The following is a 17692-nucleotide window of genomic DNA, read 5'->3' as shown; positions in this document are numbered from 1 at the left end:
GAACCTAGTGACAGAGGATGTGGAGAAAGCTAGTGTACTCAATGCTTTTTTTGCCTCTGTCTTCACAGACAAGGTCAGCTCACAGACAGCTGCACTCTGCAGCACGGTATGGGGAGGAGGGGACCAGCTCTCTGTGGAGAAAGAAGTAGTTCGGGGCTATTTAGGAAAGCTGGACGAGCACAAGTCCATGGGGACGGATGCGCTGCATCCGAGGGTGCTAAAGGAGTTGGCCGATGAGATTGCAGAGCCATTGGCCATTATCTTTGAAAAATCATGGCGATCGGGGGAGGTCCCGGACGACTGGAAAAAAGCTAATGTAGTGCCCATCTTTAAAAAAGGGAAGAAGGAAGATCCAGGGAACTACAGGCCAGTCAGTTTCACCTCAGTCCCTGGAAAAATCATGGAACAGGTCCTCAAGGAATCAAACCTGAACCACTTAAATGAGGGGAAAGTGATCAGGAACAGTCAGCATGGATTCACCAAGGGCAAGTCATGCCTGACTAACCTAATTGCCTTCTATGGTGAGATAACCGGCTCTGTGGATGAGGGGAAAGCAGTGGATGTACTATTTCTGGACATTAGCAAAGCTTTTGATACAGTCTCCCACAGTATTCTTGCCAGCAAGTTAAAGAAGTATGGGCTGGATGAATGGACGGTAAGGTGGATAGAAAACTGGCTAGATGGTCGGGCTCAACGGGTAGTGATCAATGGTTCCATGTCTAGTTGGCAGCCGGTATCAAGTGGAGTGCCCCAAGGGTCGGTGCTGGGGCTGGTTTTATTCAATATCTTCATTAACGATCTGGAGGATGGTGTGGACTGCACCCTTAGCAAGTTTGCAGATGACACTAAACTGGGAGGAGTGGTTGATACGCTGGAGGGTAGGGCTAGGATACAGAGGGACCTAGACAAATTAGAGGATTGAGCCAAAAGAAATATGATGAGGTTCAACAAGGACAAGTGCAGAGTCCTGCACTTAGGACGGAAGAATCCCATGCACTGTTACAGACTAGGGACCGAATGGCTGGGCAGCAGTTCTGCAGAAAAGGACCTAGGGGTTACGGTGGACGAAAAGCTGAATATGAGTCAACAGTGTGCCCTTGTTGCCAAGAAGGCTAATGGCATTTTGGGTTGTATAAGTAGGGGCATTTCCAGCAGATTGAGGGATGTGAACATTCCCCTCTACTCAGCACTGGTGAGGCCTCATTTGGAGTACTGTGTCCAGTTTTGGGCCCCACACTACAAGAAGGATGTGGATAAATTGGAGAGAGTCCAGCGGAGGGCAACAAAAATGATTAGGTGGCTGGAGCACATGACTTATGAGGAGAGGCTGAGGGAACTGGGATTGTTTAGTCTGCAGAAGAGAAGAATGAGGGGGGATTTGATAGCTGCTTTCAACTACCTGAAAGGGGGTTCCAAAGAGGATGGATCTAGACTGTTCTCAGTGGTAGAAGATGGCAGAACAAGGAGTAATGGTCTCAAGTTGCAGAGGGGGAGGTTTAGGTTGGACATTAGGAAAAACTTTTTCACTAGTAGGGTGGTGAAGAACTGGAATGGGTTCCCTAGGGAGGTAGTGGAATCTCCTTCCTTAGAGGTTTTTAAGGTCAGGCTTGACAAAGCCCTGGCTGGGATGATTTAGTTGGGTTGGTCCTGCTTTGAGCAGGGGATTGTACTAGATACCTCCTGAGGTCCCTTCCAACCCTGAGATTCTATGATTCTATGATTCTGACATAGAGGGAGCCACGAAGACTACACCTCCCAGCATGCAGTGCTTGCAAGTCGTCGAGATGGCACATTGCATGCTGGGAGCTGAACTGTCCACCCTGTGTGTCAGGCCCCTTGTTTGCAAGGCCAGGGACTCGCCCAGCAAGACGCTGGCGAAGGGCGGGGACCTGTTGTATCTGGAGACAGGGCTGTGTCGTTCATTTCCTGCCCTTGCTAACTCTTCCCTTCTCCCCTTGGGCAGATCTTGGTGCAGGTGAAGGAGGTGCTCGTCAAACTTCCCACTCTAGTAGAAACCACGTTAAAAGAGGTGGGTAGCCTTCTCTGCAGCCTTGGGGTGGCAGGTGCTGGGATGTACTTTGTATAACCAGGGGGCGGGTTTGGATCCCAACCCCACAATGCTGGGTGAGCAGAACCTCCGGTGGCTTCATACCCCACCCCCACAGGCTGCTTGGGGACCAAAACACCTGGGGTGTAACTCGAGCCATGGCCTGCCTGCACGGCCTATGGGAAGCTGTACAATCCATGCCATGTCTCCTCCCACATCTGACTTCACCTACCGTGGAGCATGCCTGGCTACCCTGTATGGGGCCCTGGACCAGTGGAGATCCATCCCTGGCCGGCTAAGCCACTGGGATGGCCCCTTGCTGCAGCATGGGGCAGTGGAGTGGGAGGGGGAATCCGTCGCTGGGTGTCCAACCCTAATCTGTGAGCGTTTGCAGCTGGCTGAACAGCTGTTTAACAGCTTTCGGGATTGCAGTGGGAGGCTCTGAGCTGTCTGTCCTTTGATCCACCCATTGCTGTTGTACCCAGGGTCAGAGCCCGCAAAGGGGTGGGGTTGTTTGAAATAGGCCACTGTCTTCCCCTTGAGTTACATACTTCCTTCCTTGCCCCAGCATGGTGATGTCGTTATCGTTGATTCAGATGCATGCAATTCCAGCCTCCCTAAATTCCTGGATGCAGTGTAGTTGAGCCGTGTTGGTCTCAGGATATTAGAGAGATGAGGTGGTCCAATAGAAGATATTACCTCACCTACCTTGTCTCCCTAAATTCCTGCTGGTCAAACTGGACCCAGTATTCTCCTTGTGTCTTCAGTGCGTGCAGTGTTGTTGTGCCCTGTTAATCAGCTGCCATGTCCAACCCCAGAGGTGGTTGCATTTCACCACTGATGTATTAATTTAGATGGCGCATATGGGCCCAATGAGTCAAAAGCATTAACCTGGCCCTGCAACTGTCCAACATTAAACAGAGTTCAACAACGTGTGGGGACCACAGCCGGCTTAGCACCACGGCAAGCACATTATTAAACGTCATTTTAATCTTTTATTCAAGATACGGAAAATAAGGAAAAACAGGTTGAAATGTAAAATATTAAGTCAAGCTGTCATTTTAATGGCATCCCTTGTTCCTGTTCCCTTTAGCTGGACAGATTTTAGAAAGAAACTCCCCGTTTCTGCCAGTCTTTTAGGTGGCGTTACAGATGGTAGTTACTATACATTTTGGGGAAAAGAGACAAAGTTAGTTGAGATGCATTTGAGCGGCTGCTGTTACAGTCTGAAAGATAAGAGGAGACCAGACAAACAGCCACAAGAGGAAAGACAGAAAAGGCAGCTTCTGTCTCTGCGGTCGACTTTCACTTGCAGCCTCGCTGCTGGAAAAACTCAGGCCCTGTCCCCGGTCTGATCAGCCACTCTGAGACCTGGCAAACTTGTACTAGCATCGGGCTGTTTAGGGCCTTGCCTGGGCTGCCTCTTTCTGGTCCCAGGCTTACAGCAGTGTTGGCTGGCTAAGCCAGACTCTCATTAGCCCTGGTCTACACTAGGGGGGATCGATCTAAGTTACGCAACTTCAGCTACGTGAATAACGTAGCTGAAGTCAATGTACTTAGATTGACTTACCGTGGTGTCTTCACTGCAGTGAGCTGACTGCTGCTGCTCCCCTGTCGACTCTGCCTGCACCTCTCGCGGCGCTGGAGTACAGGAGTCGAGGGGAAAGCTCTCGGGGGTCGATTTATCGCGTCTAGACTAGACGTGATAAATCAATCCCCGCTGGATCGATCCGCAGGTGGTATAGACATACCCTTAGACAGAAGGAAAATGGAGAGACACAGGAAAGAGAAGAAATAAAGTAGGGAAGGAAAAGGGCACATTGGAGGAAGGAGACAAAGTCTCACGTCCCAGGTGGCATTCAGGGTTTAGCTGGAGCTGCTGGAGGTGACGATGTCGTCTGGCTTCTTCTCTCTGGGCCGGGCTGGTCAGGATATGTCTCAGGATTGGGATGAAGATGTTCCAGGGTCCCAGGAGATGATGGGTGTAGCGGAGATGATGGTGAAGCATGTGTCTGAGTCAGCCAGCCTCATGGTTTCATAGGTTCCAAGGCCAAAAGGGACCATTGTGGTCATCTAGTCTGACCTCCTGCGTAACGCAGGCCAGCAAACTTCCCCACAGTCATTCTTAGAGCAGATGTTTTGGGAAACCAGCCGCTCTGGATTTAAAACTTGTTGGTGATGGAGAATCTACCACAACTCTTTGGTAAATTGTTCCCATGTCTGCCAGCTTTCTCCTCCCCTGAAGTCTCTTTTGGAGGACCCTGGAAGGGCGTGATGGCTGGAATAACCCGACCTCTCATTATTTTATCTGCCATTCAGCCTGTTTTCCGACACACCAATTTTGGTTCGTTGATTTCTAGTCCCACACTTGTTTACCAGGCACGATCGTAACACAGTCATTGAATTATGTCAGTAGGCCTTTGGTTGAGACTGATTCAGACTTTTTGTCTTCCTTTGGCACCTTTTTCCATCAACAGTCATCGTTATAGGTTATTAAACGTATACTCACTTTTTAGAATTGACCTTGCAATTAGGGTAAATTTATAGGCCCAATTATTAGAACAGTGAGCAGTCCCTGTTTAAACACCTGCCACGCCCCCTCCAGAGGTGGATGGGGAAGCGATCACTGTATGAATAGCTGCCACGCTCCACCCCAGACGTGGTTGAGTTTCTGTGCTGGGTGAGGGATCCCAGTATAAACAGCTGCCACGTCCCACCTCAGAGGTGGCCGTGTGTCCACGGTGGGCTGAAGCCACTCTTGCAAAGTGCTTTGGGATCCTGCAGGGGGAGAGGAGCTCTGTCTGGCTTGAGTTTTACTTGTCTTCTGTCTCCTTTTCCTCTTCTCCTCTCTCGGCCTTTCTTCTTCCAGACAGAGAAGGTCACCGTGTGCGGAGACACCCATGGGCAGTATTACGACTTGCTGAATATATTTGAACTCAACGGGCTGCCGTCTGAAACGAACCCATATGTATCCTTGGCTGGTTCCCGCTTTGATCCAGCATGTGACGTGTGCGGATGGAGGCGCTCTGTAGAAACAGGAGGTGACAGGGCTAGGAGACAGACCTGGGTTCTGTTCCAGCGTTGGGATGTATCGCTTCCCCTCCCTGTGCCTCGGTTTCCACATTTGTACTGTGCGGGAAACAGTCCTGACCGGCATAGAGGTTATTCTCCCATCGTTTCCCATTCCTGACTGCCGTGCTGGGGCAGGTAATTTCTTTGTTGAGTTTGACAACAGAGCACGAGTCGGGAATGAGTTAAAACTACATCTTGGTGGTGCTGGGCTAAATTCCTTCTAACCTGCACAGTCGCTCAGCAGCCTGTTAAGTGCCACGCAGGTACTCAGGGCTGCGGCGGGGAGAGATGCCTCTCCCCCAGCCCTGGACCTGTCATGGTGGGGAGAGGCGCCTCTCACCGCTGGCCCCAGCCCAGCCCCGGACCTGCCACGGCCTGGGGAGAGGCAGCCTGACGCCAGCCCAGCCCCAGACCTGCCACGGCCGGGGGAGAGGTGCCCTGACCCCAGTGCAGCCCCGGACCTGCCGCAGGAGAGGCACCTCTCCCCCGTAGCCCAGGTGCTGCTGCGGGGAGAGAGAGCTGGGGGAGTCCTCTCTCCCCGCTGTAGCCCCGAGGCAGCCTGCACCCCAAACTCCTCATTCCCGGGCCCACCCCAGAGCCCACAGCCCCAGTGCCCCAGCTCTCTGCCCCAGCCTTGAGGTGCCTCCCACACTCTGAACCCCTTGGCTCCACCCCCACCACATGAATTGTGGTGTGTCACACATCACCTCCATATTGGTGCACGTAACAAAATTCATTCTGCACATGGGTGGGAAAAATTAGAGGCAACACTGGTGCTGGGGTGTGCTGGGATGCCTCTGAGATGCGTTCCGGGGAGAGGAGCTGGAGGAGGGCCACCCACCATCTGTCAGGCCTTTGGGTGGGACTGGGAAAGAGGCTCCAGAAAAGCAGCATTGGGGAGAGGAAAGGTGCTGAAAGAGGGGGAAGGAAGCCCGGCCCAGTGGCTAGGGCTGCCAGCCTAGGGCTTGGAGACCAGGGTTTAAGTCCTTGTGTGATCTTGAGCCAATCCGTTAGCCTCTCCGTGCTTTGGTTCTGTAAAATGGCAATTCCCAGGGTTGCTTGCTCCAGTACTGCAGTAGTGTGGAGGGTGTGTGTGTGGGGCACACGAGTACCTAAGGTGGATCGCAATGTTCTTCATCCCAGAGTGATGCCTGGGCCCTTTTTCCTGAGCGCAGCCTCCTCGGCAGATATTCAATGGGGATTTCGTCGACCGCGGCTCCTTCTCCGTGGAAGTGATATTAACGCTGTTCGGTTTTAAGCTGCTGTATCCGGATCATTTCCACTTACTCCGTGGTAAGTGCAGTCCCATCCCACCTTGGGGGTGGAGAAGGGGGAATAAGGCACTGGAGAGCCCTACTTTGTACTCAAGGCGGGGCAAGAACTCCCCAAACTGTCCCCTCCGCTGACTGTTTTCCTGGTGCTTCCCCAGCCTGCAGCTGAGACCCAGAGTTGGAGTTCCCCTTCTTAGCAAAACTGGCTTCTCCAAATCCACCTGCTGTCTCTAGGATTCCCCAGCTGCAGAGGATCATGGGGATCATCATGGAAATGCAGAATTTCCTGGATGCTCCGGCTTTTGCTCCTTTCCTTTCTTTTCCCAGCTATCTCGCGCCCTTTCAGTTGGTCTCTGGGTGGGTCACAGTCTCCGAGCCATTGATATTTCATGGTTCTATCTAAGCCTGCGTATCTGAAAAGACCTGGGTGCACCCCTCCCCTAAAGCTAACTCAGCCGAACCAAACGGGCATGAAAATTCACCAGCCCAATTGCAAAATCTGCTTTGAGCTAAACCCACCGAAATTGACGCCCCCGTCCACAAAAGAACCAAGTTTCCCAGGGCGATCACTCCTGTATAGCAATATTAACCTCTTCCCTGCCAGGAACGAGAGAAAGGTGCCACCACTCTCACCCTTCCGCATGCTTGAGAAGCTGAACTTTGCCAACCAACCCAGGCTCTGGGTGACTCTTGTGAGAGGAGCAGTTACCCCAGCTAGAGGCCCTCCACTGAGCAGCAGCCGCGAGATCCACATTTAAGGCCTGCCAGTCCCAGAGTGCTTTGTTTCATTGATTGCTTCCTGCAAGGCATCATCTGGTCTGCCCCCCCTTATAGCACGGGCCAGAGAGCCGCCCTGAAGCAATTCCTGTTGGAGCCAGTATCTTAGGCCATGTCTACGCTACCACGATAAGTCGAGCTACGCGACGCAACTCCAGCTACGTGAATAACGTATCTTAGGTCGAGTTACCGCGGGGACGTCGACGGGAGAAAACTTCCTGTCAACCTACCTTACTCTTCTCGTCGGGGGTAGAGTACAGGGATCGACTGGAGAGCGATCTGCAGTCGATTGGGCGGGTCTTTACTAGACCCGCTAAATCGACCGCCCTGTGGATCAATCTCAGAGCATCGCTGTAATGTAGACCTGCCCTTAGAAAAACCATCCGTCTTGATTTTAAAATGGCCACTGATGGCGAATCCAGCCCAGCCCTTGGTAAACTGGTGCAATTGGCTGATTCTCTTCACGGTTAAAATTAGCTCCTTATTTCTGGTCGGAATTTGTCTCACTTCAACTCCCAGCCATTGGCTCTTGTTAGACCGTTGTCTGTTAGATCGAGGAGCCTGTGATCCCATATGTGGGTACTTACAGACTGTGATCGTCACCCCTTCACCTTCTCTTTCAGCTAAACAGATGGAGGTGTGGGAGCTGCTTTCCAGTCCTGTATGAACACAGGAAAGCGTCCCAGCTCACAAGCCAGTTGGGGCTCGGTAGAGCTTCCAGAGAGGAAGGAAGAATGGCCCAGTAGTTAGGGCGCAATAGTTCAAGTCCCAGCTCTGCCACAGACTCCCTGTGTGACCTGGGGCAAGTCCCCTAGGCCTTCTGCGCCTCCATTTCCCCATCTTTCAAATGGGGATATTAGTCCTTCCTGGCCTCACCGCAGAGCTGGGAGGATAAATGCATTAAGGATTAAGAGGTGCTTAGATACTAGAGTGTGGGAGGCCAGGTTTAACTTCAGGTTAAAAGCCACCGCTTGACTTTCACTCAGAAATGCATGAGGGAGCCAGGTAGCGCAGGGTTAATGAGGTGACACCCCCTTTCCCCCTCCGTCTCGCTCCAGTGGGCCCAGTTCCAATGGCTAAGCTCTCCAGGGAATTGTTTGGGGGCAGTTCTCTGGCTTGTGCTATGCAGGAGTCAGACTAGATGCTCTCGTCTGGCCTTGGCATCGGTGAATCTCTAAAGCAGTAAAACTCACCCCCTCCCCCTTGTTACCGCTGGCTGTGAGCGGCCCATTCGCGAAGCCTGGGAACGGCAGAGCTGTCAAATCAGCCCAGTGACCAGGGGCCTTCCTTGGGGATCAGCCACACTGACCTTTATTAATACACTGCTGCAGTGAACTCCTCACACCCCATCCCTCCCTCTGCCCTGGGAAAGGGGCGACAGTGGCTCTCCTCTCTCCAGCTGGTCCCCCGTTGGTTGATTGATTTTTGTTTTTTTTCTTCCTTCCCCCATCTCTTTGGCCCCCAGGGAATCACGAGACGGATAACATGAACCAGATCTACGGGTTCGAGGGGGAAGTGAAAGCCAAATACACAGCCCAGATGTTTGCGCTTTTCAGCGAGGTCTTTGAGTGGCTGCCCCTGGCGCAATGCATCAATGGCAAAGTGTTGGTGAGAGCAGAATGCAGCACCGTGGGGGGTGGGGGGGACACGTGTCCGGACCGGCAGTGGGCATGGAGAATAGCCAAGGCCCTGTGTGTAATCCTGGGCACCACCCTGACTTGGATCTACCTGTAGCCCAAGAGTGGGCAAACTATGGCCCGGGGGCCACATCCGGCCCCTCAGACGTTCAAATTTGGCCCTCGAGCTTCCGGAAGAAGAGGCATGTCCCCCCTCTGGCTCCTATGCATAAGGGCAGCCAGGGGGCTCTGCATGCTGCCCCTGTCCTAAGCACTGCCCCCGCAGCTCCCATTGGCCGGGAACTGCGGCCAATGGGAGCTGCAGGGGTGACACCTGCGGACAGGGCAGTGTACAGAGCCGCCTGGCCGCACCTCTGCGTAGGAGCCGGAGGGGGGAAATGCTGCTGCTTCTGGGAGCTGCTTGAGCTAATCACCGCCCAAAGCCTGCACCCCTGACACCCTCCCACGCCCCAACCCTCTACCCCCGCCCTGATCCCCTTCCCGCCCTCTGAAGCCCTCAGTCCCAGACCGGAGCACCCTCCCGCACCCTGAACTCCTCATTTCTGGCTCCACCCCAGAGCCCACACCTCCAGATGGAGCCCTCACCCCCTCCCGCACCCCAACCCCCAGTTTTGTGAGCATTCATGGCCCACTATGCAATTTCCATACCTAGGTGTGTCCCTTGGGCCAAAAAGTTTGCCTGTCCCTGCTGTAGCCCCTCCGTTACCTCCCTCGGAGCTGGTCTGGGAGGGCACTGAGTGTGTTAGGGTTCCGATGTGCCCCCTTGCCATTTACTCCCCTTCCCAGCTGTTCCTGCCCCACTCCCGTTGGGCGGTGTGGAAGCTTAAGGCCAACTCGTTGCTAGGGCCTGACCTATCCGAGCGCCCTCTCCCCACCCCTGACCTGTGCTGTGCTCCCTGCCAGATAATGCACGGCGGGCTCTTCAGTGAAGACGGGGTCACGTTGGACGACATCCGGAAGATCGAGAGGAATCGGCAGCCTCCGGATTCAGGTCAGGATAGGAAGGCGCGCCATGCGCGGGGTGGGGTGTTGTCTCAGGCTGGGCCTTTCCCACTGCTAGAGGTTGCACTGGTGGGGTGGGACGGTCCTCTGGGTGCACAGATCCTGGCCCATGGGGAGTGACGGGAAGACCCCTTGGATCGCACTGTACAGCAGAGTCTCCTGTTTTTGTGAAGCACCCGTCCCTGTAGTACATGGGCACTTCTGCTGGTGCTAATCCGTGTTGCCTCAGTGACTACAATGGCTCTGTGCTGGTTTACGTCAGTGGGGAACTGGCCCGCATAACGCTCAGGGGCTGGGCATGACCGTACCCCTGTCCCCAGCTTGGCCATCTCGCACCGGATCCTCCTCCCCTGCTGCTTTTGACACCCCATGGGACCGGGCTTCAAGAATTCTGGGCTTATCAGAGGCCTGCTGGTGTCAGGTGATGCAGCAAGGTGTGGAAACCACTGAGGGATCCCCTGGATCAGTTGCCTCGAACCCAATCGAAGGGTGTAAATCTGGAGGAAGTAACATGTGCTGTTTAAAGAGGCAGGACTGAGGAATGTAGAGGAATGTAAAGGAATTACGTTTTGGCCAGATAACATGGCCCCCTTCCTAGGGAGCTGAGGGAAATCTGGCAGCTCGGGTCTTTGAAACAACTTAGAGAACATAGACTAAGGACGGACTCTGCACTGAATGGAAAGTGATCACATGTGTTGCAGACTTTCCATTGCTCATTTCCACGAGGGACTGCTTGGCTTGCAGAGTGGAGTGTTTTCCTTTGGAAACTGGACTGAGTTAATGTTCAGCTCTGTAGTCATGCACTGGGGCAAACTGATCGCTGCTGTCAACCCACCAGCTTCGGTAAAGTCACCCGGGGCTGCCTCCAGGCCACGGTGCTTGTGACGCGCCCTGCGTGGGAGTCCGGAGGGTGGTGTTGTTTCAGCTGGATAGAAACATCAGAGAAAAGGGTCAGGGAGCTGGTATTGTAGATTTATGTCGCATGCTGTAATATGTCTCATCCCACCCCCAGCTAAGGAGAGCCAGGCCATGTCAGTGCTTGGATGGGAGACCAAGGGGAAGGGAGCCCTGCCATGCTGCAGGAAGTGGGGCTGGTGGTAGGTAGCTGCCCCTGTAAATCAGTACAGGAGCAGTGCACTAGGGGGCACCATGCTGCAGGAAGTGGGGCTGGTGGTAGGTAGCTGCCCCTGTAAATCAGTACAGGAGCAGTGCCCTAGGGGGTGCCGTGCTGCAGGAAGTGGGGCTGGGCGTTAGGTAGCTGCCCCTGTAAATCAATACTGGAGCAGTACCCTAGGGGGCGCCGTGCTGCAGGAAGTGGGGCTGGTAGGTAGCTGCCCTGAGTCAATACAGCACCAGCGCTCTAGGGGGAAATGCTGTTTTAAGGACAAAACAAACCGGTTACCGACTGCTTTTCCCAAGACTGGCTTATTTAACCAGGGGTGTCCTGGCTCAGATTCAGCTCTGGTAACAGTTTCACCAGCAGTTTCAATTAGCTCCACTGTTCCAGCCACTGTTACTATGCACTGTTACATAGTCACACCCCTCCCCTCCCAATTGGCGGCTTTCCATGCTGAGTGATGGATCCTTATCTGTTCGTATTCCCAGGGGCTGGGTGTGCTTAGAACAGGCTTCCTGAGCCCCATGTCTCTTGCCACCGCTTTCTCCTCCCCTCTTCCCCCCCCCCAAAGCTTCGTTTCTTTTTGTTAACTTTTCCTTCGAGAGTGAGACGCACTTTAAAAGCACGTTCGGGGGCCCACTTGGATCCTTCACCCTCCTGTAGTTTCACCGCCTGCCATGTCCTATGCTTAGCCTGAAAAGGCCTCAGTGCCCAGCCTGTCTCTAAAGCACTACAACAATCTGTGATCCCAAGTCCCGGGGAGTCACTCCGCCTTGTTCAGGTTTTTGTCTCGCCCTCATCACCCCACAATATTTACCATATTTATCCTCATAACCGTCCAGAGAGGCAGGGCAGTGCTGTAATCCCGTTTTACAGATGGCGATAAGCTGCTTAGACCAGTCTGTGGCAGAGCAGTGAATTGGCCACGTAGCCCAAGTACTAGGTTAGTGCTCTAACCACTGGGCCCTCCTTCCTCTCCACCAAGATGGTCAGGAACACAACCCTAAACCTCTGACTGCCAGCTGCTGGAGGATGAGAGGGGGCAGACGGGTGCATCACTCCAGCTGCCCTGTTCTGTGTACACCCCCGAAGCATCTGGCATCGGCCACTGTCAGAAGACTGGGCTGAATGAACCATTGGTCTGACCCGCTATGGCCATTCTTATGTACCAGGAGAGGTGAAGTGACTTGGGAAATCGTCTGTTCTCCATTGGGAAACCAAAAAGCTTTTTTTTTTTTTTTTTTGGATTAAATCCCAATATTTTTGGGGGGAGGGAATGAACATAAGAGTGGCCGTATTGGGGCATCCCAGTGGTCTGTCTAGCCCAGTACCCTCTCTTCCGACAGTAGCTGGTGCTAGATGAACACAACCAGAGCAATAATATAGCGTTCCATCCCCTGTTATCCAGTCCCAGCTTCTAGCAGTCAAAAGTTTAGGGACACTTGGAGCATGGGGCTGCGTCCCTGGACATCTTGGCTAATAGCCATTGATAGACCAGTCCTCCAGGAACTTCTCTCTCTTTTTTTTTTTTTAACCCAGTTATACATTTGGCCCTCACAACATCCCCTGGCAATGAGTTCCACAGGTTGACTGTGCTTTATGTAAAGTACTTCCTTATGTTTGTTTTAAACCAGCTGCCTGTTCATTTCATTGAGTGACCCTTGATTCTTATGTTACGTGAAGGGGTAAATAACACTACCTTATTCATTTTCTCCATGATTTTATAGACCACTATCAAATCCCCCCCTTAGTTGTCTCTTTTCTAAGATGAACAGTTCCAGGCTTTTTAATCTCTCCTCATTTGCCAATTCTAAGAAATCTTTTTCGAGATGGGGTGACCAGAACTGCAGGCAGTATTCTGGGGGTGGTCGTACCATGGATTTATAGAGCGGTATTATAATATTTACTGTCTTACTATCTCTCCCTTTCCTAATGGTTCTCAACATTCTGCTTGCTTTTTTGACTGCCACTGCATGTTGAGCAGATGTTTTCCGAGGACTAATCACAATGATTCCAAGATCTCTTTTCTTGTGTGGTAACAGTTAATTCGGAGCCCATCATTTTGTATGAATAGTTGGGATTATTTTTTTTTTTTTCCAATGTGCATTACTTTGCATTTATCAACATTGCATTTCATCTGCCATTTTGTGCCCGGTCCCCCAGTTTGGTGAGATCCCTTTTGTAACTCTTCATGGCCTGCTTTGGACTTGACTGTCTTGAATACCTTCGTATCATCTGCAAACTTTCCCCGCCTCAATATTTACCTCCTTTACCAGATTATGTATGACTGTGTTGAACAGCACTGGCCCCGTACAGATCTTTGGGGGACCTGGCTGTTTACCTCTCTTCTCTGTGAAAACTGACCATTTATTCCTACCCTTTGGTTCCTGTCTTTTAACCAGTTACTGATCCATGAAAGGCCCTTCCCTCTTATCCCAGGACAGCTGACTTTGCTTAAGAACCTCTGGGGAGGGACCTTGTCAAAGGCTTTCTGAAACTCCAAGTACGTTATATCCACTCTATCAGCCTTGTCCATATGCTTGTTGACACTCTCAAAGAATTCTCATAGATTGAGGCATGGTTTCCCTTTGCAAAAGCCATGCTGACTCTTCTTCACCATGTCATGTTCATCTGTGTGTCTCATAATTCTGCTCTTTACTATAGTTTCAACTAATTTGTCTGAAAATTAGGAAATTTGTCTTGAAGTCAGGCTTACTGGCCTGTAATTGCCAAGATTGCTGCCGGAGTCTTGTTAAAAAATTGGCATTACATTAGCTCCCCTCCAGTCATCTGGTACAGAGGCTGATTTAAGCGATAGGTTACATCCCACAGTTAGTAGTTCTGCCATTTCATAGTTGAGTTCGTTCAGACGTTGTGGGTGAATATCACCTGGTCCTGGTGACTTATTACTGCTTAATTTATCAATTTGTTCCAAAACTTCCTCTATCGACACCTCCATCTGGGACAGTTCCTCAGATTTGTCACCTCAAAAGAGTGTCTCAGGTGTGGGAATCTCCCTGAAATCCTCTGTGGTGAAGACTGATGCAAAGGATCCAACTAGCGTCTCCGCAATGGCCTCGTCTTCCATGAGTGGTGCTTTAGCATCTTAATTGTCCAGCAGCCTCACTCATTGTTCAGCCCACTTCCTTGCTTCTGATGTACTTACAACAACAACAACAAAAAACTTGCTGCTAGTTTTTGTGCCTTTTGCTAGTTGCTCTTCAAATTCTGTCTTGGCCGGCCTAATTATACTTCTGTACTTGACTTGCCAGAGTTTATGCTCCTTTCTGTTTTTGTCACTAGGATTTGACTTCCAAAGGGGATGTCCTTTTGCTTCTAATGGCCATTTCACTCTGCTGTTTAGCCATAGTGGCCTTTGTTTTTTTGCTGCTTTTACAGTTTGTTTGTATGTATGTGTGGATTGATTGTTTACATTTAGTTATGGTGTTTTTAAATAGTTTCCTTGCAGCTTGCAGGCATTTCTCTGTCTTAATGGCCATTTAACTAACTTTCTCATTTTTGTTTAATTCCCCTTTTTGAAGTCAAATGCTATTGAAATGTGGAGTTTTTGGTATTTCCCCCCCTAGAAGGATGTTCATGTAATAATTTTATGGTTGCTGTTACTGGATGGTTCCGCTAACTCTGCTTAGGACTAAATCAGGAATTGCATCTCCACTTGTGGGTTCCGGGACTAGCTGCATCATGTCCTGAAGTGACACGTACCCAGTCCGTATGGGGGGTTATTGGAATCCCCCCTTATTTGTTGGTTTTGGGGCTTCTCTAATCTCCCTGAGCATTTCGCCATCACCATCCTGGTCACATGGTTGGTGTATATTCCTGAAGTGATGCTCTTACTGTTCAAGCATGGAATTTCTGTCTGTAGAGATCCTGTGGCACAGTCTGATTCATTGAAGATTTTTACTATGTTGGACTCTGCTTCTTTTCACATACAGTGCCACTCTCCCAGCAGCGCGACTTACTTCATCATTCCTGTGTATTTTGTACCCTGTTATGACTGTGTCCCATTGGTTAGCATTGTTCCACCAAGTTTCTCTGATGCCTGTTATAGCAATATCCTCATTTAAGGCCACCCCTTAGTTCTCCCATCTTAGTGTTTAGACTTCTAGCACAGGTACACAATTACTTATAGAATGCGTTAGTATATAATTGTCTGCCTTCCTCTGATGTAATTGAATGGGACTCTCTTTCGTTTGATTGTTTCTATTCAGCTCCTGCCTGTACTTTACCAACTTCTGCCCTCTCCTCTTTACCAGGGTGCAGAGCAGTGCTTCTCAACTAGGGGTACAGAGAGGTCTCCCAGGGGTTACGTCAACTCGTGTAGATATTTGCCTAGTTTTACAATAGGCTGCATAAAAAGCACTGGCGAAGTCAATGCAAACTAAAGTTTCATACAGACAATGACTTGTTTAGACTGCTTTCTATAACGTAACCTGCGTATCTGCACTGTATTAGACATGCGTTTTATGTCACTGAGGCATTCAGGCACGTTAATGAGGCTGAAGTTGTCATGGTGTGTATGCGGCTGTGATGTAAAAGTGCATAGATTTTTTTTTTTTAAATGATGAGCTGGAAGTGGCGATGGTGAAAATTGTAGGAAATTGAAAAAGACTGGAAAAACGCCATCCTCAGATCTGCGAGGAGTATATTGCTTTTGGATGCACATCTACACATAACGATCCACCTCAAGCTTTGTGTTTCGTTTGCGGAGAAACCATCAGTTAACAGTATGAAGCCGGTGCATTTGCAATGGCGTTTGAAGATACACCCTGTGCATGCGGATAAGTCAGTAGAATTTTTTTCAAAGAAAGCTTTCTGAGGTCCAGACTTACCAGCTTAAAATGAAAAAAGCTTCAACTGCTTCCACAGATGCACTCAAAGCTTCATCTGCGGTCTCCCTTCTTGTAGCAAAATCAAAGATGATGTACACAAGTGCAGGAAATCTGATTTTGCCTGCCGCTGTGGCGCCTGTAGAAAACATGCTTGATTTTTAAAAAAGCAGCCGATACACTCAAGAAAGTACCCTGATGAAATGACACCATGTGCTGTAGAAGTGAAGAAGTGGCTGAGGATATTGTCTCTCAGCTTATAGGGAAACTTAAAATGGCAAAAACATTTGCTCTTCAGCTTGATGAGTCCACGGATATCAGCGGAGAAGCTCAGCTGCTCACATTCGATGCTTGAAACCACTGATATCAATGAGCACATACTGTTTTGCAAAAGGATAAAGGCCAACTCTATGGGTGTTGATGGGTATTAGAGGCCAGGGGAGGCTATGCCTCCTCTAACCTAGGCCGTGGCCCCACCCACGCTCTGCCCTGAGGCCCTGCCCCCCCTCCCCTGAAGCCGGTGGGGGCACAGCTCCAGCTGGCAGCCTGGAGCTCGGGGCTCAAAACGGCTGGTGGCTCGGAGCTGTCTGGGCTGGTCGGCAGGCCGGGGGTCGAGGCAGTGCTCGGACGAGCCGTCCGGGGCTCCTCCTGCCATGGGGGAGAGGGACTTGGGGCTTCAGCGGGCGAGGGGGAGCAGGGCCTCCGGCGAAAGGGGCAAGGCTGGGGGGGCTAGCTTCCCCAAAAGGGGGCAGGGGTGTTCACACACCGCCCAGGGCCCGCTCAACTGGAGAGGACGTGTTTAATTGACTTGTTTTTTCTGCACACAAATTGAGTTGGAATTTATGCAGATTCATCTGCCCTGACGGGGCTGCTGCATTGACCCGGAGAGTGAACAGACTTAATAGCTAGAATCAGGACAAAAAACCCTTCCTTGCAGAGCCTGCACTGTGCCATCTACTTGCTTCAAAAGAGATGAGTTCTGAGCTGCATGAGGCTTTAAATGAGTCTGGCAAAACTTGTCAACTTTCTCCTGTCCAGGCCACTCAATGCTCGCCTGTTTCCCATTCTTTGCAAAGAGGTGGAGTCCGAACATCAGCAACTGTTGCTTCACCCAGAGGTTTACTAGCTTTCAAGAGGAAAAGTACTTAACAGATTGTTTGAATGACGCACGGAAGCTCACGTTTCTTTCTGATCATTCATCCTCTCTTGCTTCTGTGTTTGACAACATGTGTGGTTAGCGCAACTTGCCTGCCTCACAGATGTATTCAGCAAGCGGAATGATCTAAATTTGTCCACGCTAGGCCGTGACACTAACATTCTGACTCTCTCTGGCAAAATGAATGCTTTTATCAAGAAATTCTGGAAGTCCAGATGCGGAGGCAGCGACTGTACCTGTTTTCCACTGCGTCACGCATATGTCACTGGTGTCTGCACAGGGGAAATTTGAGCAGAACAAAATTAAAGAAATAATAGTAAACATCTGCGTTCAAGTCATTTCCCCAACATTCAACACAACTCGGCTCACATTGGTAAAAAACCCATTCCTTTTGTCAGATGTTAGCGCTCTGCCGGCCAGCAAGAAAATCTTCTTGAGCTAGCCTCAGGCCGTGGTCTGCGAATGATGTTTAGTGACTCCTCACTCGCCCAGTTCTGGTGTTTAGTACAGAGAGAGGACACTGACCGCGGGAACCAGGCTTCGGATGGTCTGTTACCTTCCGGGTTAACCTATCAGTGAAGTCTCGTGTTCTGCCCTGACGGCCAGCCAAGCCAAAGAGCAGGAAGAGACTCACTGGGGAGAAAAAGCTAATTGTTGGTGTCGCTCCACCGCCTCCGGGAGTGACCAGGCTCGCGAGGGGAAACCAGGCTCAGGTATCACATTTGAAATGAAAGTGCCGTATTCATAGTCCCGTCGCCTTCGTTTA

At 50.9% G+C, this 17692-nt stretch overlaps 1 protein-coding gene across 1 annotated transcript in view; it reads left to right on the top strand.

The window, feature by feature from the left end:
* The window catches only part of LOC120388929 (serine/threonine-protein phosphatase 5), a 43818-nt gene that overhangs the window by 18544 nt on the left and 7582 nt on the right, over positions 1–17692 (top strand). The window contains exons 5-9 of the mRNA XM_039511052.1: positions 1964–2029; positions 4917–5015; positions 6307–6412; positions 8633–8775; positions 9708–9795. Coding sequence (XP_039366986.1) covers positions 1964–2029; positions 4917–5015; positions 6307–6412; positions 8633–8775; positions 9708–9795 — 502 coding nt within the window. The remainder of the gene's footprint in view (positions 1–1963; positions 2030–4916; positions 5016–6306; positions 6413–8632; positions 8776–9707; positions 9796–17692) is intronic.

The sequence above is a fragment of the Mauremys reevesii genome, linkage group 22, assembly GCF_016161935.1.
Source record: "Mauremys reevesii isolate NIE-2019 linkage group 22, ASM1616193v1, whole genome shotgun sequence".
NCBI classification, from domain to species: Eukaryota; Metazoa; Chordata; order Testudines; family Geoemydidae; genus Mauremys; species Mauremys reevesii.
The sequence above is the reverse complement of the archived record's forward strand: the minus strand, read 5'-3'. Positions and strand labels throughout refer to the sequence as shown.